General features: G+C 43.0%; 1 protein-coding gene across 1 annotated transcript in view; it reads left to right on the top strand.

Annotated features, from left to right (window-relative positions):
• The window catches only part of PARP9 (poly(ADP-ribose) polymerase family member 9), a 32,147-nt gene that overhangs the window by 2,045 nt on the left and 17,007 nt on the right, over window positions 1-13,095 (top strand). The window contains exons 2-6 of the mRNA XM_060099009.1: window positions 3,374-3,453; window positions 4,483-4,516; window positions 6,714-7,558; window positions 9,587-9,814; window positions 11,047-11,247. Coding sequence (XP_059954992.1) covers window positions 3,439-3,453; window positions 4,483-4,516; window positions 6,714-7,558; window positions 9,587-9,814; window positions 11,047-11,247 — 1,323 coding nt within the window. The 5' untranslated portion in view covers window positions 3,374-3,438. The remainder of the gene's footprint in view (window positions 1-3,373; window positions 3,454-4,482; window positions 4,517-6,713; window positions 7,559-9,586; window positions 9,815-11,046; window positions 11,248-13,095) is intronic.

The raw sequence follows: 13,095 nt of genomic DNA, 5'->3' as shown, positions 1-13,095 counted from the left end.
GCTGGGAAACTGATATGGCAAAGAGACCCTTGAATGCCAGGCTGAAGAGCTTGATCTTTACCATAGGTGATGGAGTCTGCTGAAGGTTTTGAGCAGAGAGTGCTTTTCAAATAAATGCCTTCTTTGTGAGGAAAAAAAGATGCTTCTTTTGTGTAAAAAGGCTTCTGGAAGGACACAGGAGAAGCTAATAACAGTGATTGCCTCTGGGAAGGGAATTTAGTGAGGGGAGTAGGAGGGAGCCTTTTATACTTTCTCGAAATTTGAACAATTCAAACAATAAAACATAAAATTAAGTACATTTAGGGCTTCCCTGGTGGTGCAGTGGTTGAGAGTCCGCCTGCCGATGCAGGGGACACGGGTTCGTGCCCCAGTGTGGGAGGATCCCACATGCCACGGAGTGGCTGGACCCGTGAGCCGTGGCCACTGAGCATGCGCGTCCGGAGTCTGTGCTCTGCAACTGGAGAGACCACAGCAGTGAGAGGCCCGCGTACCGCAAAAAAAAAAAAAAAAAAAAATTAAGTACATTTAAATGTTTAAAAAGAATGTATTGCCATAGCTCAGGCAAGAGGCCCTGAGGCCCTGAAGTGAAGTGGTATCAATGGGCAAGGAGGGTAGGGCCGTATTTGAAAGTGATTTGGGTGGACAGGACCCAGTGATGAGTTGAATATGGGACAGAAGAGAAGGTTCTAGGTTTCTGACTTGAGTGGATAAATGGTGTATCACTTACCAAGCTGTGGAATCCAGGAGATAAAGCATGGATTTTGGAGGGGGTTGGGTGAGGGTAGGTAGCAGTGCGGGGAGTGGAGATGAGACTATGGGTACAGTTTTGCAGAGGCTGTGTTTGAGGGGACTATGGGACATTCAGGTAGTCTTGAAACAGGTAGTCTTGAAAAGTGAGGCTTAGGAGAGCCATAGCCTAGAGATACAGATGTGGGAGTCATATTTGCAGCTGGTGAGTTGAAGTCATGAGAGTGGATGAGATCACACTTTGAGGGTGTACAGAATGAGCTGAGACGTGCCTCTCGACAAAATCCTGGGACAGTTGACTGAGGCTGAATCCAGGGGAAAGGTCTGTAAAGGCAAACTGAGAGGTAACAGAAGAACCAAGGGAAGATGGTATAGGAGAAGCCAAAAAGCAGAGATTCAGGAATCAGAGAATGAAATGAAGAATGAAACTATAGAGAGAGGTCAAATAAAGATTAGGACAGAAGAGAGTCCACTGGGGTTAGCCACGTGGAAGACACTGACGAGCAGTTTCAGAGGAGGCTGGGAATGAACTGGGAGTCAGACTGCAGTGGGCTGAGCAAGCAGATGGACGGAGAGTCAACTCCTTCATGCTGCCCATGAAGAGAAAGGAACATAGTAGGAACCAGTGATGGAAAGCTGGGAAGGCTTTTGTTGCTATTGTTGTTGTTAAAATAAAATAGAAGAGATTGAACGTTTTGGACAATATGCTCCTCGTTTCTAATTTCTTTGGGGTTAAAAGAGTGTCATCCCCCACTGCCAAGTCTATCCCAGAGCCCTTGAAGCCTGGTCTGAACAAGAATATACCCAGAGAAAACCATAATTCAAAACAACACATGCACCCTGTGTTCATATCAGCACTATTTACAATAGCCAGGACATGGAAGCAACCTAAATGTCCATCAACAGAGGAATGGAAAAGAAGATGTGGTACATATATACAATGGAATATTACTCAGCCATAAAAAGGAACAAAATTGGGTCATTTGTAGAGACATGGATGGATCCAGAGAGTGTCATACAAAGTGAATTAAGTCAGAAAGAGAAAAGCAAATATCGTATAATAAAGAATATATGTGGAATCTAGAAAAATGGTATAGATGATCTTATTTGCAAAGCAGAAATAGAGACATAAACATAGAGAACAAATGTATGGATACCAAGGGGGAAAGGGGTGGGGAGGGAGGGCTTGGGAGACTGGGATTGACACATATACATTATTGATACCATGTATAAAATAGACAATTGCTGGGAATATACTGTATAGCACATGGAACCCTACCTGATACACTGTGGTAACCTAAATGGGAGGGAAGTACAAAAGGGAGGGGATAACTGTACGTGTATGGCTGATTCCTTCCATTGTGCAGTGGAGGGTAACACAACATTGTAAAGCAACCATACTCCAATAAAAATTAATAATGAAAAAAAGAAGAAAAAAGAAAAAAGTGCAACATCATCTAAAGAAAAACCCACTGGAAGCCCACAGTGGGAGCAGATGCGGCAGTTTTCCTTCTTTTGTGAAAACAGCAGTGCCCTCTGGAGGCAAAAATGCGTATTCTCCCTGCATTTTTGGATTATACTTGGATTTGCAGCTTTTCCTGACACGCAAGAATAATTCTCCTGCCAATGCAGGTCACATGGGTTCGAGCCCTGGTCCAGGAAGATCCCACATGCTGCGGAGCAACTAAGCCCGTGAGCCACAACTACTGAGCCTGCACTCTAGAGCTCATGAGTCACAGCTACTGACCCCAGACGCCTAGTCCCCATGCTCTGCAACAAGAGAAGCCACTGCATTGAGAAGCCCTCGCACCACAACGAAGAGTAGCCACTGCTGGCCGCAACTAGAGAAAGCCCGTGCGCAGCAAATGAAGAACCAACAAAGCCAAAAATAAAATAAATAAATATTACCAAAAAAAAGAGAAAGAATGATAGTGCTCTGATGCTGTAGAGAGTGGCACAAAATTTTCCTGTTGCAAAGGCATCAGAAATCATTTCAGAGGCCTAGAGGTAACTATGTGGAAACAAGTGTGGGCAACGGTGTCTTTAAGCATTTTTATTATTATTCTCCTCAAAATTCACAGTCTTTAATTCCTACCTGTTAGAAGGAAAAATTATTAAAATGTGTTTTCCCACGGTCTCTGATTTTTATTCAGACAATCCCCTTTCTAATTCGATCAGAGATATTTATCACAAACTCAGTAACGTACATCCTCCACAGGCATAAGCACAGTTCCCTCTCTTTGGACACCGTCCAGGGGTCTTCACTCACTCATAGGCTGGTTTTTCCTCATTGCTCTTTGAATGCTGTGCTTAGTTTTACCATGTGGTATCATCCTCCTCTTCTAAATATGTAAAAACCTGCTTTGTCCTTTAAGGCCTGGCTCTAGCCTCACCTTCCTCATAAAGCTTTCCCTGCTGTAGCCCATACAGTTCTTTCCCTTCTTTGAATCTCTCTGTAAAGGATAGAGGGTAAACAGTAACAACAGCAGCAAAAGCAATGTGTGCATCTTCACCAATGAAATTAAAAATCACTCAAGATCAGAAATCTTGTTTAGTCTTCCTGTTGTGTATTCTCACCAAATTCCCTAAGATGCTCATCATATTACATCCTTCTATTCATTCCTAGAAGGAGGCCGCCACATTTGAGAAACGCAAAACAGTAAACATTGAAAGACCCCAGAGACCTGGAGGATGGACTTTTCCAAGGTAAAAAGCATAAATGTTTATAAGTAATAAACTTTGATCAGCATGTGAATAGTTCTTCCTGTAACAGCAAAAAATCTGGGGTCTTCAGTTGTAACTGGCATTCTTATTTGGTTTTACTCTCCCAATAAAAGTTTTCTCCTTGCCCCATGCGAGAGGTGGGGACTCAAGAATATGCTAGTATAATCAACAGAGTCAACATGAGGATGGGTGATTTTTTAAAAAAATGTCACCTCAGTATCATTTTTATTCTCTCTACTCATTCAGCAATTCTGCTTTTGCAGCACGCGGGAAGGAGGAGGATGGAGGAGGAGTAAAAATAAGGGACTAGGGGGCTTCCCTGGTGGCGCAGTGGTTGAGAGTCCGCCTGCCGATGCAGGGGACACGGGTTTGTGCCCCAGTCCGGGAAGATCCCACATGCCACAGAGCGGCTGTGCCCGTGAGCCATGGCCGCTGAGCCTGCGCGTCCGGAGCCTGTGCTCCGCAATGGGAGAGGCCACAACAGTGAGAGGCCCGTGTACTGCAAAAAAAATAATAATAATAAGGGACTAGGGAAAAGGCACCTCATTTGTTTATCCTGAAAATTCCACATTCAGGCTTGTATCATGAAATAAACAATTGAAAGTGGTAGATGGGGAGGTGTAGCTGATGAGACTCATGTCCCCATGTCTTCTGTTCTGTCTAGAGAAACCCCACAAACCTTTGGAGATTGGATCCTGTCTGAGAGTTTTGGGTCATTTTGGTCTGTGACCTTTGAGCCTTTTCAAGTGGTAATCTCCAGCCCTTCATCCCATCCAGAATTAAAAGTGCATTGGCCTCCAGGGAAGCGGGGTAGAGTCAGTGTTGGCTGGAACATTCAGTATTTCAAGTATTTCAGGCACACTGATTAAACAAACGTGTTCCCCTTCCCCCTCAATCCCAGTGTTCTTAGGAAGGTTTCTGTCGCTTTGTGTTTATGAAATGGTATTTGTCATCAGTAATCTGTAAATCATTTGGTCTCAATTTTTTTTAAACCACTCTCACTTTTCACAGGGTGTTGGAGCAGCAGCTTACAATGAGAAATCAGGTAGGATCACCTCACTCTCTTGTCTCAGAAAATCTTTGCTCATATCTTTCCTCAGTGGAGGAAGGGGAATACAGAGGAGACTGTCTCCCCCACAGAAGCTCAGGTGCGTGACTGCAGGACCTTGTGGGGACCGGGCATATGCCTCAGAAGGGGGACTGCTTCGGAAGCAGTGTGGCACCAGCTGATGTGTTCCCTTAGGGCTCCCGTTGATCTTATCCTTTGCCCACAAGATGTGAGACCCTTCTGACCACAGCCCTAGAACTGAAACTGTTCATAAGAGGTGACCCACTGATTGTCTCCTGCTCAAGAAGGCTTGTAAGAGCCAAAATGGAACCTGCCTAAACTTGGGTGGCCCACTTGAGATTCTCAACGAAAGCACAAGCCTGTTGGCTCTGACTACTCATGTGCTGCTGCTTTTAGGTAATTGTAATTGAGGCCACCAGAGGTCTTTCTAGGTGGCTCAGATTAAAAATGGGAATTGAAGTAAAAAATAATTAATTACTACACTATAATCTGTTTTAGGGCACACATTTTTTTCATATCTCTGAAGTAAGGCTACTCTCTACCCACTGATAGGTTTAGTTGGCATCATTTTTCCTTTCTCAATGGCATATAATAATGATGCCTTAGACCCCATGAAATACACTGGCACAGGTTGGGTTCTCCAGGACGCGGAAACTGAGATGGAGTTAGGAATGCAGAAGGTAAAAGGAAAAGAGAAGAAACTGGATTGGGCAGGTGGAGCCATCAGACTGTAATGAAAACCTGGCAAAGCTCTGCCAGTCCGGGCTTCCCTGGTGGTGCAGTGGTTGAGAATCCGCCTGCCAATCCAGGGGACACGAGTTCGAGCCTTGGTCCATGAAGATCCCACATGCCGCGGAGCAGCTAAGCCTGTGCGCCACAACTACTGAGCCTGCGCTCTAGAGCCCGCGAGCCACAACTACTAAAGCCCGTGCGCCTAGAGCCCATGCTCTGCAACAAAAGAAGCCACTGCAGTGAGAAGCCTGCATACCACAACGAAGAGTAGACCCTGCTCAGTGCAACTAGAGAAAAGCCCACATGCAGCAACTAAGACCCAATGCAGCCAAAAATAAATTAATTAATTAATTAAAAAAAAAAACAAAAGAAAAAGCTCTGCCAGCCTGAGGTTGCTCATTGGTGGAGTCCCACGTTGGACATCAATGGCCTTGTTCAGCCATTGATGGGAGCCACCCTGAGAATAGCGTGACCTGGGTTGGAAGGCTGAGATGGGCCCTGAGGGGCTAACAACTGGAGGCTGTCAGCTAACCATACTGCCCCCTTCACTGAAGGGTGATCTGAGCAGCACATCGTCTTGCTGCCACATGCAGTAAATAATTTTTAGCCAATCAGTTTTAATTCCACCAAAATCGCACTACAACACTAGGGTATGGTGGAGAATTATTTACTGTCATGTTGTCAGTGCTCTGCCCATGTGCTGGACTATGCCCCCAGGAGCATCCTCGACCAATGGCTGATAAACACTGGACAAATATCCCAGCTGCTTTACCCCTCTGGTGATATAATTCTGAGACACATGGTCTAAACTGTCCCCCTGTGGAGTTAAGCTTCATTTGCTTTGTAACACCCCCTTTATTCATTTCTTTCCTTTCCCTGTCTCACTTTCCCACTCTCCTCTTCCCATCCCACACCCCTGGTGTTTTCTGTGATAACCTCCCAAATAAACTTACACTCAAACCCCTGCCTCAGAATCAGCTTCTAGGAGAACCCAAGCCAAGACACTGACAAAGGCTAACGAGTTATGAATAAAGCCTCCACATATTTTTGAATCATAAGTAAGTCCTTTCTAACACTTGTGCCTTAAGCATGGGTCTTCCCAAACTTGCCATTTTTATGTAGATTTTTAAAATCTGTGAGCCCTGATATGCACAGTTTTAAACCACCATCATTGTATCATAGTAGATACCACTTACTGAATATTTACTGTATGCCAGGCACACGACTAAGCACTTTATGGTGACTTACCATTGAAAACTCCTGGATATGTTTGGTCTAATTACAGGTCTAGGTGAGAGGGAGAATCAGGAAGGGGCCTAGAGGAAGCTCATCTTTCCTTTTGCACAGAAGAAGCTCAGTCTGCCGGTGTGAAGTAGAATTACATACTTTTCAAAGGAACGCTTACTCACTTCTTTATTTTTTATCTTCTCTCCTTTTCCAGAGATTGATATTCTCAGAGAAGACTACAGTCGGCCAATTTCCATTAATCACAATGACTTCAAAATTTTAAAAAATAATGAGAGTCGGCTGGGGGAAGTCCTCCAGAATAAATTTAGCTGTATCTTTACCCTAGTCTCTCCAGCCCAGGAAGGTAACAGTGAGTCTCTACAAGTCTTCAGAAAAATGCTGGTGCCCAGGCTAGAGTTATCTGTCTGGAAGGATGACCTCACCAGACATGTTGTTGACGCTGTGGTGAATGCAGCCAATGAAGACCTCATTCATGGGGGAGGCCTGGCCCAGGCCCTTGTGAAAGCTGGTGGCCTTGAAATCCAAGAGGAGAGCAGAAGATGTGTTTCCTTATATGGCAAAATTCCAACTGGTGACTTAGCTATCACAGGAGCAGGGAAGCTTCCCTGCAAACTCATTATCCATGCTGTTGGGCCTCGGTGGGGGTTAATGGATAGAGAGGAATGTATCGATAAACTGCGAAGAGCCATTATAAATATTTTGAATTTTGTCAGTAGTAATGTGTACATTGAGACAGTAGCGATTCCAGCCCTGAGCTCTGGGATTTTCCAGTTCCCTCTGGATTTGTGTACACAGGTCATTGTGGAAACTATCAAGTGTTATTTCCAACACATGCAACTAGTCAGTAATTTGAAAGAAATTCACCTGGTAAGCAATGAGGACCCTACTGTTGCTGCCTTTAAAACTGTTTCAGAAGTCATCCTAGGGAAGAATGAGCTGGGGTCCCGGGTGAGTCCAGAAGCCACCCACCTTTTCAATACTATGGTTGTGAACAACCTGACTCTCCAGATTGTCCAGGGCCACATTGAAACGCAGGAAGTAAGTCTTTGTTTTATTCTCTTGCACTGCCAAAGGGGATCCCTGAACTGTTTATTACCTATCAAGTATGTTTTGAGCATATACTATTTCAAACACGGTTTAGAAAGCATCTTGTTAAGTAAGGTTACGAGTATGGATTTCAGAGCCAGACCATTTGGATTTCAATACCAACTTGGCCACTTACTAACTGGGTGACCTGAACCAAATTACTTTACCGTTTGATCCTCAGTTTCCTCCTCTGTAAAATAAGGATAATAATAGCACTTATACCTTAGAGTTGGAATCAATACACATAAACTGCTTAGAACAAAACTTGGCATGTGATAAGTATTTATAATTATTATTGCCATTATTCTTAGGCACCATGAGGAAATAGAACAATCTTTGATTCTGAGGAACTTAAAATCTATTTTATTCTTTTTATGTAAAAAGATTCTCTATTTGAAAAATCTCGTTAGGGAGACAAACCATCTGAACATTTCTAAAGCAACCTAGCAATAATAAACAAAAAAGTCTTAATACGAAGCGAATTCATATTTAAGAGTATATACATTTGTGACAAGAGTGGAGTGTAGTAGATCAAAAAGGATTACTTCAGAAGATGTGAGTTTTAAATCTGATCTCAAGTTATGATAGTTACAAATTGGCAGGAGAAGAGCCCTGGGTGGTTAGAATGACGGATCAGAGAGATACAGAGGTATTGACAGATCAAAAGTAGTAGGCTGGACCAGTCAGGAGACCTAAGCCGAGCTGTAAATCGTATTCTGAGTATATGGCTCTGTGCCAGGAGCTGTGGAGGATACAAAGTGTAATTTAGCATTTAGCCAGGGGTCATAGGGCACAAAGGTGAGGACCCTGACAGGGAGGGGAGAGAGTCAGGGGAACAGTGAACCTAGGTATTTCTGGATTAGTGCAGCTTCTCTGCCAGGCAGAGAGTACCTCGAAGGTGGAAATCATGGCTTGTTCATCTCTGTAGCCCTGGAGCTGGTCTCTGGGCATGCATCTGGGTGTTCAACAAATTACTGATGAATAACTGAAGGGGGCAGCAGGGAGCAAGGGCTGCAACAGAGGAAGAGAGAGAAAGAATATAAGGCTATATTCACTATTTTTCCCCTGGATCTGACTCTCCTATGGCCATAATCAAATAGACTTAATCACAAGTGAAAAAATGCCATTAATTGCCTGCAAGACAATTAGAAAGAAGACTGAGGGGACCCCATGAGATGAAATATTTATTTGATAAGTCATTAATATGCCAATTTAAAATTAAAGTGGAAACATCCTGGTTGAATAACTTATCCCTTTAACTAAAATTTTATTGTATTTAATTATTGCCAACACAAGGAACTTTAAAATTTGTAAAGGGTGCCAATGCCCCCGACTTGCAAATTCTGATTTCACTTTCAAAGTGACACATTCATTAACATCCATGAGAAGTACCGAAGTTACCCCCAAAGGGAGCCAAAGCCATCAAGATGAATTAGGGGGATCTGGGGACCCCACCAAGAAGGAGGCCTACTTCCCACTGAAGACTTTTTTGTCTCATTTGTGCTCTCTTTCACCATGTACTACTTACCTTAAAAAACACAAACGTTAGGGGATAGAAATTGCCTGAGAAATTTTATTTCCACTCTGTAAGACAAAATGAAAATTCACAGAGAAACGGCAAAAAGTGATGACAGTGGGGCAGAGAGTGAAACCACTTATTGATAAAGCTTAAAACAAATCATAGAGAATGCTGTGAATCTGGGATATTGGGGGTATAAGCCAGCAAGGGGCTGACAGATGTTTGCAATAAAAATTGTATCATCTACATACTTTACCTGATTTCTGACTAGGACAGACAGATTCATGGCAGTCAAATGATCATGCTTTGGAAATTTTATATCCATTACTAAGTGATATTTCTGTGGATTTAGGATCTTCAAATGTATTTTTCAAAGCTCTTCAGGGAAATAAAGATTTAAATTAATCATTTAAGAAAAAGTAATTTAACCCTGAATCTTGTTCATTTTTTTCCCTTTTCAGACGAATGTAATTGTTAATTCTGTATATCCACATGGTGGTCTTAGAGCTACATCTGTGTCAAAATCAATTCTACAAGCAGCAGGAGATGAAATAGAAAGGGAATTTAGCCAAAATATGACTAAAACACCACTAGATTCCCAGTTGGTACTGGTCACAAAAGGATTTAAATTGCCCTGCAAATATGTATACCATGTGTTGTGGCCTTCAGAATATTCTGAACAAAAACTGGTAAGGTCAAAATAAATTTATCTTTCTGTATCTCCGGAGTCTATGTAGTCTGTTGAATTTCCATCCTGTCATTACATTCATGAAATGTTATTGTCAAGTGGAATAATCCCCATTCTCTAGTACTCCTGTGAATACCTGAAATACTAAACAGGTATTGTTGTCACAAGTTATCTTAAGAAGTTTAATTTAAAATATCACCTAACCCATGTCTAAATTTTAAGTGGACATACTGCAAATAGACATAGAAACATCAGGGCTCCCTCAGTCTGCACACCTCACCGCACCCAGTGACCCTGTAGGCCTTTTCCTACGTGGGCCTGGGATTCAGCCTCTCCATATCTCCTGCCATCTGTTAAATTCCAGGAGGACCTGGGATCTCCCTTCCAACACCATTCCAGTCAAACCTATCGCCTGTGGTGTCTGTGCCTGTGGTGGAGCTTAGCTTTCTGCCCGACTCTACAACGGAGGGACGTAAATTACATGCATTAAAGAATAGGGGGAACCTACTGACAAGTGGAGAGAGGGAAACTTAATCCCCTTTTCTACCTTTGTCTATCTTTCTTTTGTCTCCATTTCTGGTCTTCTCTTGTTTAGAGAGCCCTCAAATCCCAAACTGGTCCTCCAGTCACTCTCTACCCCTCAGTTTTTCAAGGTCCTTCTACATTAGTAAAACCTTCCTACATTAGTATAACTAATATACTAGTATATCGGTATAATGTAGGAAGGTTATTAAATAACCTTCCTACATTAGTATTCAGTTTGAATGTTGAAACATTGATGGAAGTGTAAATCTGCCAAAAATAAATTACGTAACAGATCTTAATGACATTAAATAAATGTTGCTTGCTTACTTTAACCTTTACCTCCTTTATTAAAGCTCTTTTTGTTGACCCAGAAGTGGCAGGTAAGTGGGGATAGACTGAAGGTTGGCTCTCTAACCAGGGGAGAAGGCTACATAAACTGAGGGAAATCACGATGCCCAGACGTCCTGAATGGCACAAAATGGACCACTCAATTACTTCAGTTTCTCAGCCCTTTCATTTCTCATCATCCAACCTTATAGCTATAATGGGTCCCCTATGGAGTGGTACCTTTCCTGTTCTCTGAGGAGGGATGGACATGGCCCTGAGGAATAGTGGAGGCTGGCATTGTAAAATATGGGCAGGATTAAGGGATAAGTGAAGTCTTATTTTTGACTCAAGGCTGACGTTGAATTTGTGTTTTTCCTGCAGACATTGGAAACTGCAATGAAGAAATGCTTGGAAAAATGCCTTGAGCTGAATATAACTTCCATTTCCTTTCCTGCCCTTGGGACTGGAATCTCTGCAGCAGCAGAGATTATGTTTAATGAAGTTTTAATATTTGCCAGACACCATTTGCAACAATTAACTGTAAAGTTTGTGATCTTCCCAAAAGAACAGCAGTTATATAAGGTAAGTTAATGTCTTAGAAATGTCATGCAGTTCGTTTGTTCATTCATTCACTCAACAACATCTGTTTAGTATCTCCAAAGTAAGACACGGGGCCTGTTAAGTGCTGTACAGCATGGTGATGGTCTAACTTGGTGAAATTTAATTTTTTTTTTTTTTTTTTTTTGCGGTACGCGGGCCTCTCACTGTTGTGGCCTCTCCCGTTGTGGAGCACAGGCTCCAGACGCACAGGCTCAGCGGCCATGGCTCACGGGCCCAGCCACTCCGCGGCATGTGGGATCTTCCCGGACCGGGGCACGAACCCGCGTCCCCTGCATCAGCAGGTGGACTCTCAACCACTGCGCCACCAGGGAAGCCCTAACTTTTATAAATTGCTCACTTCTGACCTAGTAAAGAATGTCATTGTACAAGCCATGTTTACCTCACTACCTAGCTTCTCTCTTGTCCTTTATTGGCATTTATTCTTCTCTCTGCTCCTTAAAGGTAAGCCACCTCCTAGTTTTATGGGGTCCTCTACTCCTTCCCCTTCTCTTTCCCACCTCCCAGACTGTCTTCATGTGGGTGCTTGCCATTTTCTCTCTCCCTACAAGGAAACAGACGTGTTCTATCTTGTTCTTTTCTGGAACAAGTGTAAAGGTTCTTATTCCTCTTGCTGCCTCACCAGACACAGGGAAGTTTGTAGTGTTTACTGATTTCCATTGCTGACGTCAAGCTATCCATGTTACATCACTGAAGAAGGAATTGGAAAGAGGGGTTCACAGTGGGGTCTCATGAGCGGTGTAAGCCATCTCCAGTACACCACTGACTCATCCACAGCTGACCTGAAAGATTGATGAATTACCCAATGAAGTAGCTTACCTTCTTGACAAAATTAAACATCCTGTCACTCGAATGAAGTTCACCAGTCCCCCCACCGCCCCCAGCAGAGGACTGTTACTGGGCCCAGATAGGTGCCCTGAGTACATCTCTGGACTGTGCATAAAGCACCATATCCCTGTAAGAGGAATTAACCACAACTAGAAAAGAAGACTCTCATTCTCTTCAACATACAAACAAAAATGTAAATGGCAGTTCAACAGTACAGAAAAGATCAACCACAGTCTGAGGGCTCCCCCAGGGGCTAATAATAACAGTAGTTGCCATGAGTTGCATCAGCCAAGTACCGTGCCAAGAAGACGCTGTCTCTCTCCATTCTCCCCTCAGTCCCATGCTGAAGCCACTATTGTCATCAACATTTTTACAAATGGGACCAGAGGTTAATATGTACACACCAATGCAGTGGCTGAGCCAAGATACCAACCTGTGTCTGACCCCAAAGCCTGTGTTCTGAACCACTAAGCAAAAATACAGAAAAGAATAACCTGAAAGATGATACAGCTTTCCGTTTTGTAACTCAAAGGAGAAGATTATCTTACAAAGTAATTTATATTATACCCTGAACGTTGACCATTCCTTCAGGCTTTTTTCAGTGTTAACACTACATTATATCCATGTGGAAGTATGACGTGCGCGTACACATATGTGTACACCTCTGGTGTTCTGCTGAGCACATCTTTTCTTCCTAAATAAGTCTTTCTTCCTAAATAAGTCTTTCAATGAGGGGTGTATGTTCATCTATTTGTCATTCCAGTTCATGGATGACAATGAGTAAATAACTCCCCGGCTGACTGAAATACTGTGTTCACTAGTATTTCATGATGATAAGCATCCTGGGTGCCACTGAGTATCTGTAGAAGGCAATGAACAGTCATTCATTTGGTTATTTAATAAATATGCATTGCATATCTACCTTGTGCCAGACATCACGTCTCAGAATAAGGAACTCCTTACTAGGAACGCTCACCTTCCTCA

This window comes from Mesoplodon densirostris, chromosome 5 (genome assembly GCF_025265405.1).
Source record: "Mesoplodon densirostris isolate mMesDen1 chromosome 5, mMesDen1 primary haplotype, whole genome shotgun sequence".
NCBI classification, from domain to species: Eukaryota; Metazoa; Chordata; class Mammalia; order Artiodactyla; family Ziphiidae; genus Mesoplodon; species Mesoplodon densirostris.
This window is presented reverse-complemented; position numbering and strand designations above follow the sequence as displayed.